Source organism: Protopterus annectens, chromosome 8.part1 (genome assembly GCF_019279795.1).
Source record: "Protopterus annectens isolate FY-2018-M chromosome 8.part1, PAN1.0, whole genome shotgun sequence".
NCBI lineage: Eukaryota > Metazoa > Chordata > Ceratodontiformes > Protopteridae > Protopterus > Protopterus annectens.
Window position 1 is genome coordinate 408,363,700 of NC_056742.1, and position 19,183 is coordinate 408,382,882.

At 36.6% G+C, this 19,183-nt stretch overlaps 1 protein-coding gene across 2 annotated transcripts in view; it reads right to left on the bottom strand.

Annotated features, from left to right (window-relative positions):
- Positions 1-19,183, bottom strand: part of ADCY7 (adenylate cyclase 7) — a 2,777,509-nt gene that overhangs the window by 761,779 nt on the left and 1,996,547 nt on the right. For both annotated transcript variants that reach the window (XM_044081980.1, XM_044081981.1), the window contains one exon: positions 16,383-16,531. In XM_044081980.1, the coding sequence (XP_043937915.1) occupies positions 16,383-16,531 (149 nt within the window). The remainder of the gene's footprint in view (positions 1-16,382; positions 16,532-19,183) is intronic.

Genomic DNA, 19,183 nt, shown 5'->3' on the forward strand with positions numbered 1-19,183 from the left:
ATAGCATACGGTGGAAAAAAAGTCAAAGTGCTCATTTTTACGGAGCTCGTGAATGTGCATAAGTAGGAGGAAAAAGTAAGTAAAGTTTGAGACCTCAGAAACCTTTGTGTAGGCTTTCTGTGCCCATGAAATAAAAATCCAACAAGTGGCGAACTGCAGAGTATCCAAACAATCAAACATAAAAATCTCAGATCTTCTTTGATGATAGGCAAATTGTACCTATGGTGTAAAGAATATAGCAGTGTTGAGTGGTACCCTGGAACAACAATTTTCATTATACTGCAGATTATAGAAATTTTTCTAAATGCAGACTCAGTGGCATGCAAAACAAATATGAAAACAATCCCAAAAAGTTCTGTCAGGCAATTAACTCGCTCCTCCAACCAGGTAAAGCCACAACCCCAGAACTAATAACCAAAAACCAAAGTGTGAGTATTGCTTCACAAATCAACACCTACTTTATAAACACTCTCCTCTCCTTAGTTACAGGGAACAATTCCACCCCACCAACTCTTCCACCTAATGTGGAAACTAACTCCTCCTCTTTTGACCTCAAACTTGTCCCAACAAACACCATAAGAACAATGCTGAAAAAAATTAAACCTTCCTTAGCAGCTGACCAACTCCCCACTGAGTACCTCAAACTTTCAGCCAATGCCATAGCTCTACCTATCTCCATTCTGGTAAATAGTTATATAGCAGAACAATATGTCCCAAAATGATGGAAAATTTCCTGCATCACCCCTTTACATAAAGGAAGAACTTCAACAGAACTAAACAATTACAGACCCATAGACATCCTTTCCCCATGTGTCAAAATTCTGGAAAAATGCATACATGTTCAATTACTACAATACCTGCTATCTCGCAACCTTCTCTCTCTCTCCCAACACAGTTTCAGACAGAAACACAGCACCACCATAGCCCTAATTAATTTCTCTAATATCATCAATCTTCCTAGAAACGTCAAAAGTATTCAACACTCTCTCCCATCAGAAACTCCTTAATAGCCTTGCCTTACTAAACCTATCAAAGACTTCCCTCTCCTGGTTCCTAACTTATCTTTCTGACAGAAAACAAGCATTACGATGGAAATCCGAACTCTCACCACTTCTGCTTGTCTCAGTTGGAGTCACACAAGGATCCATGCTAGGGACCTTTCTTTTCACCATCTTCTCTAATGATCTAGCTTCATCCACAACACATGCTAAAGTAGTTCAGTATGCGGACTTTAATCTGCTCAGCAGATACCTTAACAGACCTCCAAATAGTAGCCCAACATGTTTTTAATGATATAGAAACACATCTAACTAAATCACAACTAATCATCAACCCAAAAAAACACAGTTAATGCTATTTATGAGTAGCAAACTATCATCGACAACCCCTCCTTTCACCATTCTCTCAGCAAACAACATAGTCATCCAACCAGATGAGCATACAAAACTCCTTGGCATGACAATCGACAATAGACTCCGATTTGACTAACACACAGACATCGCAATTAAGAAAGTTCACGTCAAACTTGGCATTGCTTTTGTACATATTTTATTTATGCCAGTTATTTTCTAGCAACGGAAGATTTACCTCTTGGGCTGCTGGTTATAATTATTATACTATTTTATATTTTTCTAAAATGATGGATTTCGACTGCAACATTGTTTACATAGGTACCTGAAATAAAACAATTTTCACCAAGGTGTATTTCAATGATATTTATGAACTGAGGTCATAGGACTTCTACTTTCAGATAATTACTGTGGGTTTAGTCATGGTTCCCTAATAAGTGAATTTGGATTTTGAGTTATAAATGTGACTAAGGTGGGATGAAATGTTAAATGTCAGAATGTCTTGCAATTTGCATAGTTGCTTTAGAAGAAATTAATATTCCTGTTCCTTAAATCTTGGTTAATAAAAAAATGCACAGAACGGTAACAATGAACAGTTTGTCATCTTACAAACTACACCTCCTATGCAAACCATGCACCCAACAGATAAACCATCATACGTGGAGGTACTCACCACAAACCTTCCTAAACACCAGAGACCTTCCAAATAGAAACATGCTACACCTAATACCTCAGTCAATACACGTCTCACCAACTAAGGCCCTAACGCAAAGCACATCTAAACCAAATTTTTTAGTCATAGGTGACTCCATTTTGAGACACACAGATGTCCCATTCACCAGGCTGGACAAGGTTACGGTCAGCTGTCTATCGGGTGTCAGGATCCATCAGATCACACATGCACTCAAATCTCTTGACAAGTACGGTTATGACTCCATCATAGTTCATGTTAGTGTGAATGACTTCAGATGTACCTCAATGGACTATATGAAGAGAGACATGATTGATCTCTATGACTAAGTATTCAAAGGCAGGCATGCCCCTAGCCTCGAGCAGCAGTCTACCCACACCTAGGAAGATACCACAATGTAAACAAAAAATGATTGGCTTCAACAATTGGCTTAGTTTCTGGTGACATTCTAAGGGGATCCAGTTCCTGTTGGCCTGGGATGACATGGTTGATAGACCATGCTGTTTTGCTAGAGATGGTCTTCACCTGTCACCTCTAGGCTTTTGGTTACTGGCTAAGGCACTTACCTCCCCCATAGTGTCTTTTTTAGGCAAGGTCTGAAGAACAAAATTTCTGATGTGAAAAATATCACTCACAAATAAATTAAAGGTTATGCTGCTAAAACTGCACTCTCTGGAAGCACTCCTCTCCCTGGAGGACGTCTGTGCAGTCACAGAAACTTGGTTCAGAGTACCCTGGCCCTGCAAGGCTACAATGCCTTCCATACTTTTAGACCACAGAATGAACATGTGAGAACCAAAGCAGGAGTATCTATCTTCATAAAAATGTAAATACACCTCTAGACTAGTTAGACAGTAAAACTCGATGGAGTTACTCCAAGTTCAACTAATGTATTGACACAGCTGCACCTGATAGGATTAAAACAAGATCCTAAAGAAAAAACAAGCCTTGCTGGTTGACATCTATCATTAATAAGTTATAAAACAAGAGGAAAAATTTGTTAAGAATAAAAAAGAGAGGTCCCAGCACTGGAAGACCACCCTCCTCTGCTTGAGCAAATAAATAATACAACTCGTAAAATCCTCTAAGGACAACTTCAACAAAAATGTAGCAACCATAGCTAAGCATAACCATAAGGCATTTTTCAGCTATATCCATAACCTAAAAGGTAGGACCCAGATGTGTGCCGAACGAGCTGTGGATGGCAACACATACACTGATCCTGTGAAAATATCTAACCTATTAGCGGACAGGTTTGGTGAAAATGTCACCCCCTCCCATCCCCAACAAACATTCCACAAAGAATTAATTCTACATCTTCCCCACCTTGCATCTCCAAAGAGCAAATCATTAATGCTCTCGCTCCAAGGCCAAAAACACAGCCTCTATAGGACTGGAAGGCATCCCAGGTTGTGTTTTAAATGGTCTAAAACATGAGTTATCAACTCCATTAGGTACTCTCTTCAACCACAGCCTGAGTACTGGTTTTGTCCCTGCATAATGGAAAACAGCAACTGTAATCCCCTTTCATAAAGGGAGTACAGCAACAGACCCTGGTAACTACAGACTCATAAACTTAGCCAGCCTAATTTGTAAGGCCATGGAACAAATCATCACAGACCTTACAAATAAGGATATAGGTGATCTCAAAACCCTTGATCTGACACAGTTTGGTTTTATCAAAGGCAGGTTATGCTTGTTAAACCTGGTGGACTTCTTTGAAAATGTCACCAGAGCCATAGACAAAGGCAAATCTGTGCATACAGCCTACCTTAACTTAGCCAAGGCCTTTGACACATTTCCACATTCGGGCATCATTGATAAAATCTTCCAGTTGAACATCAACTCTTATGTCGTCAGGTGGATCGCTAACTGGCTCACTGATAGATCATACTCAGTCAAAGTTGGAGACTTTACCTCAACCAGCAGACCTGTCACCAGTGGGGTTCTACAGGCGTCAGTGCCGGGTGCCCTATTGTTCGGAATATACTTCTCAGAAGTTCAGGCCAAAATAGAGGGGCTGTGTCTGACTAAGTTTGCTGACGACTGCAAATTAGATGCAATCACTGAATCCCCAAAATATGTCAATATACTTCAACAGGGACATACAGAAACCAATGACTGGTGCCAAAGCCAAGTATTCAAACTCATTGCAAAAAAATGCATTATCATTCCCTTCGGTAAAAACAATATTCCTGCAGACTATCATATAAATAATAGTACCCTAAGTAACAACTCAGTAGTGAGAGGCTTAGGAATGCAAGTTGACTGTAGCCTAAACTTTGAATACCATGTGTCTACTGTGGTAAGGAAGGCATTTTATGTCACACACCTCATTAGCACTGGCATTGCCTCAAGAGTGAAAGAGGTCACAGCAACCCCTGTACTCGACCCTCATCAGGCCAATAATTGAGTACAATGCTCCCTTTGGTATGAATCTTACAAGGCACTTGCAGCAACTTGAGAGATCTCAGAGATTTCTAAACAACACATGTCATACATTGACAGAATGAAGTCACTGTCACTGTACTTAGTAGTGTACAGAGTAATAGGAGACTTGTGCCTGGCCTACAGAGCAATCTCAGATCCAAACCTAAAGGAAATGCTGGACATCTGCAAGTGAAATGGGACAAGGGTCACCCACTCCACAGACCTTAACCTGGCTTATGACATAAAAAGGACCTGCTGTAGAGACAGATATCTCTCTCTGAGATTGCTACTCCTCTGGAATAGGCTATCAGATCACAGCAAACAAAGCCCAGGTTTCTCTAGGATTATATTGGGCACGCACAGTCAGGTCAATAGCTCAGTAACCACCTATGGACACAAGCCACAAGCTTTCAAATGCACTGTTGGGTTGTCCTTTTATTTTTCAAAATTACAAACGGACAAAACTTCCCTGAATGTTTTTTCTGCATTGTAAGTTAAGCATAAAACAGGTGGCAGGAGAGTGAGATAATTAACCTTTGGATTAATTGTTTTCTAATGGGCAGATATCCCTCAGATTAACAAAACCCAAGCCTAGTGATTGGCATTGGAAGAAATCAACCCCAAAGAGTTTCCAAATGGCCGAGAGGGGAACCTCGTGAGTGTCCTGACTTGAAAGATGATTAGGAGCACCTAAGGGTGAGAGTGAAAAAGCACAAATTGACACACAGATGTTTCCAGATATTAGAGCCCTGAGAGGGGATGGTTTGGAACAGGATGGGCTATTTACAACTCAGAAACAAAGGAACAAAAATGAGATGTTACCCAGAAGGAACATTCAGCACTGGGAGCTGAGCTAGAAGCAGGTCAAGCAAGCTCTACTACTACTGCTCAGACCTACAAACATGTATACAGATAATGAACATGCAATTTGAATCCTAAACTCTCCCTTTCCCATCTGGGCAAGAAGAGGCTTGATCACAGCAGATGGTAAACCAATCAGCTATCAGAAGTGTTAACAGCAATTTGAAAACTGATAAAGATAATCCCTCTACTGTAAGCATTAATAAGGTCAAAAGTACATATCAAAGATAAAGCACATAGTCAGGCCAGCCAAGCAATAGATCAGCTAGCAAATGAAAGGGCTCTCAGTACTGAACAAACTTATCCAACACAGCATGCTACATAGCACTAGGCATGATAGGCAAGTGATATGGAAGAAAACAAACAAGAAAATACTGCAGAAGATTCTAAATGCAAAATAGGAATGAATTTGCCCATAAACCTTTTGCCTTTATCTTTTACAGCTTACTTCTGTAGATACCAGTGCATAGAGTATAAACATAGATCATTATAGGTGTGTGTGTGTGTGTGTGTGTGTGTGTGTGTGTGTGTGTGTGTGTGTGTGTGTACTAACAGTTTTAAGGACAGATGAAATGAGATGATTATCAGATCCAGAATTTGAACAAATGCCCAAATGACCCTAAATGCAAATCACACAAAGATCATCAACAGTTAGGAAGCTTGGTAAAAATTCTGAGAGAAAAGCCAAATATGATCAAGGAAGACAAAACAGAATAATATGAGGTTATGCTAGGAGACGAATGGACATGGGTTAGGTTTCCAGAACGCTGGTCAATGTTAGCAGAATTCAAAACAAAAATGGTCCTCTGCATAGAGCAAACACAACTGAACCCAAGAAAGAACAATATTACTTGCCTACTATGATAATTTCCTAGGACGTGAAGGAAGAGAAAAGATACAACAAAGTATTAATTCCAAAGTTAAATGCACAGGTCTCACAGCTGTGTAATGCACAACGCAGGAAAATATTAAAGGAAGAAATAACTTTGACTCACACAAGCATTGGGCCTGGTAAAGAATAGAGGCAGACTTTGTGGAACCTCTTCCAGCTGTGCCAGAAGGATTCTACTTTTTACTCATCCTAACAGGTGAGTACACTGGGTGTGTGGAAGGTCATCCAACAAAAAAGGAAGATGCCAATTTGGTAGTTAGAATAATGAGTGAAAGTCTCATTTCAGCAAGCGGTGTAACTTGACAGATACACAGTGATCAGGGAACCTACTTTATTGGAGAGATAATTAAAACAAATGAGTCAAACTTAGGTAATTAAGAGAGGTTCTAGCGAGACAGGAAACAAAGATAGCTAGTGCAAAAGGCAAAGAGAGGAAGGAGAAAATGAACAGGAAGTTCAGTTCTCAGGGGGACCCATTCTAGAGAATGGAGGTAGAAGACTTGTGAATCTCCACCTAAGCAGATTGACTTAGAGGAGACTTCCACACTACCAGTGGGGTGAGTCTCACCTTTCTCTTGTTTACTAAAGTATTAAGAAAATCTTAGCCCTAGAGATTGGTATGGAACAAAAATCACACTCCTAAGGGGTTTCCAAATGGCTAGTAGGGTGAGATCTTTCCTAGAGCATTACAATTTGTTCTTTTTAAATTAGAAAAAGCGACTTTAAAACTGTGGGACCAGCTCCAAGACCAACCTAGTTGAACAAAAAGGGATTATCTGCAAAGCTGGATAAGCCTACAGTTTAGAACTTCACAGGCAAAATGAGATCTAGGAAAAGGAGGTACAACTGGAACAAGGAAATCTTGTAATGGTCCACCAGTTTGGCAATACAAGCAAATGGAGCCTAAACTGAGTAGGGCCATACATCATTACAAAAGTAGGGTTACTAGCAATGTAAATTTAACTGTATAATATTGAATGCCAAGAAGTAGTAAAATCTCAAACATATAAAAACTAAAATGGATGGAAAAATAACTAACGTGTTTTCCTTTACACAGGGATTATCAGATGCACTTGCACTATTTTTCAGATACACCTGATGATCTTCAAGTCAATATGCTTAGTAGTTCATCAAGGATGCAGCTTTCTGTCAAAGACACTAAGTTTACCAGTGATGAACCTAAGTGGAGATACCTCAAGATGCTATGAGTAACATTATATGTTTGCTTCAAGAGATATTCAACAGACATTCAATCTTACAGATTAAAAGACTGACTAATGGAGAATGAACATCCTTTCTCAAGACCTTGCATGAAAATGTCAACATTTGTTTATGAGAAGAAGGAAAAAAAACTGATTTCACTGTAAGTATGGGACTGCTAATATACGTGAACAATGCTATGAACCAGTTTGGGCAGGTATATGTTACATATGTGGGAAAACAGCATATAAAGGACTCTTGAGGGATGGAGTGGACTGTGTTATTTAGGCGATATAATTCCATTACTTAAGCGCACTTCTACCTTGCCTAGTCACAACATTAGGAATGTTAAACTTAAAAAATACACTGACAGCAAAAATGGATGCAAGAGATGATACTATAGCAGGACCATCAATCTTTCACTTTTAACAAGCAGGGAAAGTAATTTGGGAAAATTCAAAGGTTAGCATTGCTGGTAGAGGAATTAAGTAGGGTTACTCTTAAGTCAATACATATTTGCTAGTAAATGTGATATTTGTGAAATGGTGAGAGATGAATGCTGCACTTATATTCTTATATTCCTGATAATGGAACTGAAATCAAGAGCTACCTCAGGCTAATTAAGGAAACGATTAAAAAAAAAAAAGAAAAGGAAACATGGCTGTCCTGGTTGAGAGGTTCTAGCAGTTCCTGGGGAGGATAACATAATACAGCTTATATTGGTTATAATTGGCATTCTCGGTTATGTGAGCCAAGCAGCTGTTGCCATCGTATGTAGGATGGAGTGTGCAAGGCATCAAGCAGTACAAGTCTTGACAATGGACCAAGTGAATCAGGTCCAAGATATAGCGTGATTTATGAAGTGCACTGAATCAATGAAGCTTGAAAACAGATACCGACTGAGCAAGAACAAACATGGTTCCTTATATTTGTTTGGGGGGAACTGTTACAGTATTGGAGACTCAACAGTAGATACCAGCTTACAAATATTCATTGAATAAATAAATGTAGGGGAACATTTTATATAAATGTCAGTGGTGGCTGGACAAATGTTAAAAAAATAAATATATAAATAGAAGCTGCAATAGGAATACATTGCCAAGACAAGTGCTTACATAAATTTCCTCTCACTATCAAAAGGGCAACTACCAATATAAATGAACATTTAATTGATTAGAATTACATCCTCTAAAAGGCAGATGTAAATCAGTTATGAGACAGCAGTAACTCTCAAAAAGTACACTGTGAGTCTGTTACTAGGATAAATGTAGCATCTGTTAACTAAAGGTCAGCAGATAGAAGGAAAGGTCAGCAGATAGAAGGAAAGGTCAGCAGATAGAAGGAAAGGTCACCTGCTGACCCGCATGCTGACAAACTATTTTCAGTTGTAGCACAGTGATTGTTCTGTTAGCGAAAATGTGTTAATCTGTAATTTTCTATCAGAAACATTTTAAACGTATGAAAAAAAAAAATTAAAATATATAAAGTACATATATATTTCATTATGATAATTAAAATCATGTGTATGTAAAAGACAGAAACATATGCATTGTTTTTGTGTATATGCTGTCTAAATGTGAAGAATAGAAACACAAGTCTTGCCTGTGTGTGCTTCCCAAGATACATGCCAGTTTTCTGCAAACTTACTGATCTAATTACATTAAGCTCTGCATCAGAAGTTATTTCTGTTGTTACTTTTCTATGTTGTAAATGAATTTGCTTTAATTCCTAGTTACTGTATAACATAGCCAGACAGATATCAAATGTAGTAACAGCTATATAATCTTTTCTCACCAAATAACAAATAAAATTATTAATTACTGTCATATTAAAGCTGAATGAATCGAAGTGCTTATAGCAACAGCAGCTTGTTTTAAAAAAATGCTTCAGGCAGCCTTTCTGAAACTAGTTCTGTGATCAGAACAGGAAATTGCTTAGTAATACATTTTAGTAAAAAACTATCTTTAAAGGTTAATATCTAAATTCTATTTTTGGATTAGAGGCAATACTATATCCTCTGAGATGTATAAATGCTGACACTTGGCTGCAATTTTTGTCAGTCACGACTCCGCTAATTGTACTGATTGATCCAACTGTGGTGTTTTGATTACTTATTGATTTAACTGCTTTTATTTTTTTCCTCATAGATTTGGTTGGCACTTTTTCACTCTGATTTACGCAACTTAAATGATTGCACCTGGGGCAGAAACCCCTTCACCCTGACCTTGATATGACTTTGATAATGACATTTGAAGGGTTAAACTGGGGCTTTCTGAAATTCATGCAACTTTGCTCTGGCTGTTTAACATATCTACTAAGGTTTACCTCTATCTTTTTCTTAATTTCAAATGTTATCTGCTGCAAAGGTAAGTTGTTACATACAGAAAAGTGTCCCTCTAAACAAACTAGTGGCCTGATTCATTACTTTATCAAAAAGATCTGTTGATTCTGTCAGCTGGTTACAGAATTTACTCGCATGCTTTTTAACTTTTTTTTTTTTTTTTTTTTTGTGGCCAGTAATTGGTATGATCTGCAGACAAGTCAAAAAAACAAGGACAAATATATCCACAAATAAACCAAGATCTAAGCAGCCAGTTAACAAAAATTTAATGAAAATGAGCTGAGAAATCAACCAGCTACACATAGCTTGCTATAACTGGAAGTTGGAAATAAAAACTTAAATGCACTAATCAGACTTGGAAGTTGTGAATGCCAAATTATTTTTGAAATCTTTGAATAGTACTCCATATATATATCAGACATATGAATTCTTAGAAATAAACAAATCTGTATCCACTCAACCCATGGCAATCAAAAACGCATACGCTAGTACCTCTTCCTTTGTACTGTTATGTGTGTTGCAGGTGGCAACATTTTGCACCACTTCTTTTTTATCTGGATTGCCATACCTGGCCAAAACATTAGTTAAATGTACAGAATGAGCAAGAGATCTGTTTCCAGATAGGATTCCTGTATCCTCTCATGTAACTGTTTTCTCATAGGATCTATTATTTTGCCAGCTTTGACCATCAAGCCATGGACACAGTTTATTTCTTCACTGAATAAGAAAGAAGTCCAAATGTCTTTCCTTACTTACTACTTTTTCTCAGTCCACCCTTTTCACTATAACATCTTTTAGTAGCTGCATTTCAAAGTCTAAAGTAGGGCGAAGAGAGCATAGAACAAGAAAAGGTACAAAACAATTGACAATCAGAACACAGACTGGGTTGGGCCATTAAAATGTGCAAACTAATATAACTTTATTGGAGATGGGTCTATATTAGTTCATCGAAATACACATTTGTCGATTACATATTTGAAGGCTAAACAGTGAAATTCATTACAGCAAAGCACAGGATTTTCCCCAGGGTTAAGAACCACTGGGCCATCGCCCTTTTCCCCACTATAGTGCAATCTTGGAGTTGGTATATATAGTTGGGGGGCAAAGCCCACCACTTGGGTGGGTTTCATTTAGTGCTAGAGGGTGAGTGGTTCCTAATCCTGGGAAAAATTCCATGCTTTGCTGTAATGATTTCTGCTGTTTAGCCATCGATGAATATGTATTCAATGAATACGTAGTTTGATGAATTAATATAGATCCACTGGAGACAGATCAACTGTTGGCAACTACAGGCTATTGTTAACCAAGCAGTTGTGTTCTGTAGCAATGTGTAGTGGAAAATGTTTATTTACTGGCACTTTTAAAAGCCACTGAGAATAGGTATATTTGGAAAAACACTGTAAAAACAGTTGTATTATACAAAGAATTCAGCATAAATGGTTAGGATATGCATTTAAAAGGTATAGATCAATCAAGATACAGCAAAACATATTTTTGTACATTTTAAATATAAGCAAACAATGCATCAAAGAAACGGACACAAAGGGGAAAAAAGTATTCACTAACATTTTGCTACACTAATCTCAGGATGTCCGGTACAGCAGTAAAAAAAAAAAAAGAAGAAAAAACAAGAGAAGGCTGGCAGACACTATATGCCGGATATTACATGTCTGAGGCTATCAAAAGTGCATGGATATCAAGTTTGATTTTAAGCTGTGTGTGTCTAAAGTATATTACACAGTAAAAACTCTATCTTGGATGGGTTTTTCTTGCAATTCTTTACTGAATGTTTATCTGTGTGACCTTTTACTCTTTGGTTTGGATGTTCATTGGGACATTTTGCAGAAACCTCATTTATGTCAAAAGCTAAGGGGGTTGGCTTTACTGGCCAGAATGTACCCAAAAAGACTAAAAAGTTAAAAAGTCATGGGCAATTAGAAGACGTAGCTGAAATGCTGTAGATGCTTAAGGGATCATTTACATATATCCCATGTGGAGTAGCAAGGTTGCCCCTTCATTAACAGTTAATCATTTAACACATAGTAGAAGCTGATAGTGAGAGGCTAGCTGATCTAAAAGTAATGCAAATCAGCAAGTTTGAAATTTTTGTGTGTTGTCATGACAATAGAAGGTAGTTAGTGGGAGATGATATTTGATGTTTGAAATTAGTACTTTCCTAGTTAAGACAAGACAAGCAGGGGTATGAGAAGATGAGAATATTTGTAGCATAGTTTATGCTATCCCAGGGTTTGATGATAATGTTAGTAATATGTTTCGAGAAAGAGTGAGTTTGGTCTAAGGCTTTTGACTTCTTTTCTATCAAATATCTGCCACTTTTGTTGGTTACATGGATACATGTTTTTTTTAGAAGCTTTTATGATGTTCCAAACACCATAATGCTAGCTGTTAAGGTATTGATGTCTACTGGTGTAGGTCCAACTGTATAGCAATGTGAAGCTGCTTTGTACTTTCTACTTTAGTTTTGGTGATAGGTCACATTTACTATTCCTACAGGACTTGGACATAAAAACAGCAGAGCAGACTATCCCTAACTTACCAAGTCTATTGGCATAACCCAAGGGTCAAGTCACTGGAGGAAAAGCTCTTGCCTTATACTTTATGCAGACAGTGTAGTTTCTTGCAAATTAATATCACATCCTATATATTTTACAGCTACTTTTTAAAAGAGTCTGTTAGTTAAGTACTGAGTAGACATACACAATTTTCTAGGAGGACTACTAATGCCTAAAGCCTAAACTTTATTGTGAGTATCAATCATTAAATTGTGTATAGACCATCTCTGTACCTTGGCAAAGATCTCCTTCATTTTGTCTAATGGACAGGCTCCACCAAGATGCATTCCCAGAACTTTGATTTTCTGTAGAAATCAACAACTGGTGACAAAAGAAAACAAGTAAATTCTGCAGGGGTGTGTCCAACACAAACCTAGCTTGTGTGGGGAAGATGGAAAGGGAGTCCATCCAATACCCACTAAAGTTTATTTCAAAAAGAAAAATAATATGTTGTCTGACAATATCAGAATAATATGCTTATTTTTGAAAACAATACTTTCACCACTTTTCAATCAGTTTTGGCAAATACACTTAACTTGAAGACTGAAGAATACAATCAGCGTGTGCAATGATATTACCAATTTGTGTAGTCAAGAATGCATACTGGTAAGACAGAAACATATGGGTAAAGTCAATAAAATATATTTCCCAGAATCACAAACTTAATTATACATACAACAAAAGAGACATACTGCTTAGCTTTAAGAAGCAAATATTTAATCTAGACATAAAATACAAAAATAATTATTTTTCCTGCCAAATTTTCTATATCTAATTAAGATGATAACTTGATCTAAAAATATGAAATTAATAACATATTCTTTAATTACATCAGAAAAAGCAAAACTAAGAATGTTGCATGTTATCCATAAACAATGAAATTACCCGACTGCAGGACATAGTGACTGCAGTCAAAGAAAACCTTTGTGCAAACTGCATAATAAACACAAATGTGTCAGAGTCAGAGACAAAGACAGACATCATTTCTGGAATTAAAGATTTAATAACTGCTGCCACAAATAAAATTAAAAACTCAAGTTCACTGAAACCAGACAATATGCCTCCATGACCTTAGCTACACCGTCTATTGTCAGAATATGCAAATTTTTTTTTAATCTCTTTAATGGCAATGGAGTAAGTACTGAATATGAGCAGCAAATGATAATCCCATATCTATCTGCCTGCTTGCCTAGGGTTATTAACCCCTTCTTGACCTCCATTCCATCCCACATTACATTATGTCTCCCCATAATATTGGCAGATATTTTCAAAACATTTCACTCACTGTACCCATTTAAACAAGTTTATCATTTACCATCTTACTACTTTTAAATTTATCTCAAGGTCTGCAGTTAAATGAGATGTCCTAAAACTTAGCTTTTTAGCAATATTACTCTTAAATGTACTTATTGTGCATTCCCCATACGGTGTAATGAATAATTACACGTAGCAGTGCAGCCAGGTATCCTGTGATTGAATGCTAAAATATTGTCTTACCCTTTTGTACTAGCATAGCCCCACATCTTAAAATGAGTTAATATCAATAGTTAGAAAAGGTTTTAAAAAAGTAGTACTTGCATTTAAATATATGAGGAATGTCCAATTCAGTGAGCCTACCTTGGAATAAAAAAAATGTATAAAATAAGAACATTTTATATTTCTCAATAAAAAACTTGATATATTACAAGTTTCTCCCAAAAGGCACCCATAGCAACCCCACTAACGTGTTTAAAAATTCAGCCCTGCAAAACAAAATGATTTCTATACAGCATCAAATCCAAGCATTTACACAGAATGCATATTTATTTACTATTTGATTAAATCATAGAGGTCAATTTCTCTCCACATCATTAAATTCTTACAGATTGTGGAAGGACTGTAGACAAAGAAGCTAAATCCAATATTTCTAATCTTCACTTCTAAATGAATCAGTAAAGGTAAATTTACCTTATGTAGACGATATAGGGTAAATACTTCTTGCCACATCTTATCTTTTAACATTGGGTAGCACAGAAAGCAGAGGAAATGAGCTTTATTGTCATGATATATTAAATTAATTGTATGTTTTTGCATTATATGTCTTTGTATGTTTTTACTGTGGAGCTTTTCTCTCTGGATCTCCACTAAAAAAGAGCTCTGTCCCAGTTGGACTAACCCAGTCAACAAATGTCAAATAAAATAAAACAAATAAATAAATTTCTAAACCATGGAACTGCTGTATATTAAAAAAAAGGTTCAAAACTTCATCCATCCATATTCATCTACTGGGTATATCTTCATGTTGGAAAATAGAAAGATTACCTTCCATTCAAATATTTGAGCTTTTATTTTCAGCATCTTTTTGAGAATCTTAGCAAAAAAGTAAGTCATTATACTGAATAGCAGTTAAAAGGAAATACAGATCATTACAGATAAAACATTTATGTGAAGTATAGGTGATAACTCTGTTTCTAATCTTTAATTAATATGTTCAAAGCCTGAAGACCCATTAGCCTCAGAAATCCATGTAAAAGTTATGCGCTGTAGAGCTGATAAAAAATGTCACATGTAATCTACAAATCCTGGGCTACAAAAAATGGATTTGCAAAAGGTAAACCATGCCTAAAAATTTGAAAGATCCCCAAAGGTTTCTAACTAAGATGATTTCTTGATTACATAACTAAGCTACTCAGAAAGACTAAATGTCCTATGCCTCTACTCTGCCTCATACATTGTCCAGAGGGGTGATCACTGTTTAGCTTTTTGAGCACTCAAAGTGCTTATAATATCTGACCCTGTCCAACAGTCTGTCTAATATTAAGACCAAAGATTTCAACCTCCACCATAAGATCAATAGCACCTAAGAGCATGACAGATCATCTAACATACTCCCTGACTTTGAAATAAATTCTTTCTACACATTTGTACATATAAAAGAAACTAACATCATATCTGCTTTCAAAACAAAATGTGTAGATTGGATGGGAAACCATGCAGTGTATGTGGAATCCATTTATCGGCAAGAAATTATATACTCTCCATACCAACAGTAATGTTGCTAAGTGTCTTGAATGTCCTTGAGTTGTAAGTTTACTATGAAAGTAATAGTGTACAGCTGTTTTAAAATGATAATAATACACTTTATACAACACATCCATGTCCAATGGTGAGAAGAATATAACAGAGTTCAAATGGAAACATGACTAAACATCAACAGAAGGTATATGCTTCAAGCATCTCAACTTAGAATATGGTGGAATGTTTTTCTTTTTCTCTCTCCTGGGGAGTGGATTCACAATGTGGGCCATTCTAGATAAATCAAGGTTTTTATTATCTCATTTAAGTAGCACAGTCAGATCAAGGATGTATCTAAATCTCAGAACTCTGGAAAGTTTGAGTGCAGTGACACCTTTTGAATGTTTTCAAGTCTCCTTTTGTAGATACCACAGTTTTGTTACATGTGGCAATTCTGCCCAATTTTTATATTTTTCAAGACTTATTTTTAGTTATTATTGACCAGATAAATTAATTTTCTAGACTGTGAATTTGTGCAGTAAGTTGGATTTTTCAGTCTAAAGATAGAAAGAATAGATGGTGAAGTAAAGCCTGTTAAAAATAAAAGTAACATGAGGTGAGGGAATCACACGTTGGAGTGAGAATTCCAGAGGAAATGGGAAGAAAACAGGGGCAGAGGTCACATTAAGACACTACACTTCAGCTGTCGGTGTTCAAACATAGCAAATTTATATTTAACTAAATTCTAAAGCAGTTTAAAAATGTTTAATCAGGCAATGGGATAACGAGCTGTCATGGCTTAGCTAAGTCCAGGTTATGGCTATAAATGAGTAAGAAAAAGTTGCAACCATGTCAAGATAAACTGAGAGATAAGACTTAATACGCCAAGATAAATTAAAAGCAGACCGATTCTTGGTGTCATAATTTATTTATTTATTTCTGAATTTGAAACATTTAAGCATTTTGAATCTGAGCTTGAAAGACATTATAGTGCTCTAAGTCTCCAATGCAGCTTAAAACTGATGTTATATAATTAATCCTTTTCACTTACCTCACGTTCTGATGTCTTTTTACGTATAAGCTGTGAAAGTTGTGATCTCGAATTTGAGTCTGAGTGCTACTTTCCTTCAACCGCTCTATTATAGCAAGTTTCATTTCCATGGAGATGTATACAGGCAGCACAGACAAAAGCAGGTCTTCCTAAAGCAAATAAGGGGAAAAACATTGTTGGAAATATTGCACCAAATCAATTTGCACTGCTTAAATAAGAATGTTTGTTTATAGAAAGCTTTTTTTCCCCAAGTATCAAGCTCATATAAAAGTCAGCATTTACAAAACTATTTTATTAATCAAAAAATGGAATGGTTTCATAGCTTCATAACAGGCTAACAACCACTTGGGCCTTTATAAGCCTAGCCATGCAACAAACATGTATCCCACAAGTTACTGTGGCTTAGAAGTTATTTTAAGCGATGTATGTTAGGGCATGACTTAATGGCTGCCAACATCTATAAGAGAAATGTGTATCAGACCAGGGGTGAATTTTCGATATCCCACCCACTGGTCGAGGTTGTGCCTGAACAGGGTTAGAGAAAGCCTGCTTCACATGCATATGAAGCCTAATGCAAAGAATGGGGATTCTCTGAGATATGTACCTGTCCTTCCAACATGTCTTATTTAAGTTGTGAGCAAAGTTTAAATCCTTAGATCTAGTAGTTCTGGTGCTGTTCATTTTGTAGATATGTAAAGGCGCCATTAAAATGGGATCAAAGGATGGCTTGTATGCAGGCATAAATCACCTCTCAGCAGTCTGTAGGAAGCAGAGTATAGAGATAGGGTATTGAGGCAATAGGACATTGTGTTTATGGCCTGTATTCAGTACTGTTTTAAAAGTGCAGCACTTTCACTGAAGTCCTGATTAAAATCAAGTTGTTGATGAAATAACCAACCAAAGGAGCGACATGCATAATCAAGAGCTCTACTCAATTACTACACTCATGGATTTTCTTTTGTATTTAAGCTGCAGTGTGTGTGTGTTTGTGTGTGTGTGTGTGTGTGTGTGTGTGTGTATGCGCATGTTGCAGAATGAACCATATTCACCCTACACATTTCTTCTTTACAATGGGCACACAGGCTGCCATTTGGTTCAATCAACTCAGAGTCCCAGTTCTGTTTTTCCTTAAACCATAAATTAAATCATACTAAAACTATGTTGTATGTGGGCATTTGTGTAGCATGTCCTGTCACATATATCCCTCGACCCACCCAATGCTCACATTTCAACTTCCTACTGTGCTTAGTTGCCCTGCTAGACAGGGGTCCAGAGAAGTAAACAGTGTGGGAAGAAATAGCCAGGGAATTGTTATGGCTAGGCTTGTATAGGCCCTAGGGCCGATAGCCTAGTACCAACCTATGAATCTATGAACTTAGATTTCAAACATTCCTGCTGCAATAATGATTACTTGCATACATTTCCCCAATAGCATATGCATGCTGGATGAACAGGCTATGTAGTTGTGTATATGGTGGTCCACATCTCGATCTGAGGTGCATCTTCTGCATACAGTGACTGACATCTATCAATCTCTCTACCCATCAGCCACCGAGTGGCATGTTCTGAAAAGTTCAGCTGCCACACAGTTTATAAAAGGCAAAAACAGAGTTCCACATATATAGCATACCACATAAGTGTACTGAAGTAAATATCTTTGACTAATGACTGCCAAAAGCCTGAAGTGGAAAAATACCATTTAGGAAGTGAGCAAAATATTCATACTGTTGGAATACTATCATAAAAGTAGACTGTAAGCAAAATATTCACACTGTTGGAATACTATCATAAAACTAGACTGTAAGCAATATATTCATACTGTTGGAATACTATCATAAAACTAGACTGTAAGCAAAATATTCATACTGTTGGAATACTATCATAAAAGTAGACTGTAAGCAAAATATTCACACTGTTGGAATACTATCATAAAACTAGACTGTAAACAAAATATTCATACGGTTGGAATACTATCATAAAACTAGACTGTAAGCAAAATATTCAATCTGTTAGAATACTATCATAAAACTAGACTGTAAGCAATATATTCATACTGTTGGAATACTATCATAAAAGTAGACTGTAAGCAAAATATTCACACTGTTGGAATACTATCATAAAACTAGACTGTAAACAAAATATTCATACGGTTGGAATACTATCATAAAACTAGACTGTAAGCAAAATATTCATACGGTTGGAATACTATCATAAAACTAGACTGTAAGCAAAATATTCATACTGTTGGAATACTATCATAAAACTAGACTATAAGCAAAATATTCATACTGTTGGAATACTATCATAAAACTAGACTGTAAGCAAAATATTCATACTGTTGGAATACTATCATAAAAGTAGACTGTAAGCAAAATATTCACAATGTTGGAATACTATCATAAAACTAGACTGTAAACAAAATATTCATACTGTTGGAATACTATCATAAAACTAGACTGTAAGCAAAATATTCATACTGTTGGAATACTATCATAAAACTGGACTGTAGATAAGAAGTTCTGAAAGAGGAAATCTATCCAGTGTGTCCCACAGTCCAAACTAACAAGATGTTAGAGGTTAGTGCAGGAACCATAGTGTGCTGAAAAAGGATTCCTTCTTTCTCCAAGGCTAAGCAAATTTGGAATGGGAATAATTACAAAGCAAGACTGTAGAAATGCACAACTCCCTTACAAATGTGTGTGTGTGTGTGTGTGGGGGGGGGGGGGGGGAGAAGGGAATCTCCCCTGCAAAAGCACATTATTAGAATTTTCACTGTTATCAAAAATTTCTATAAGCTATTT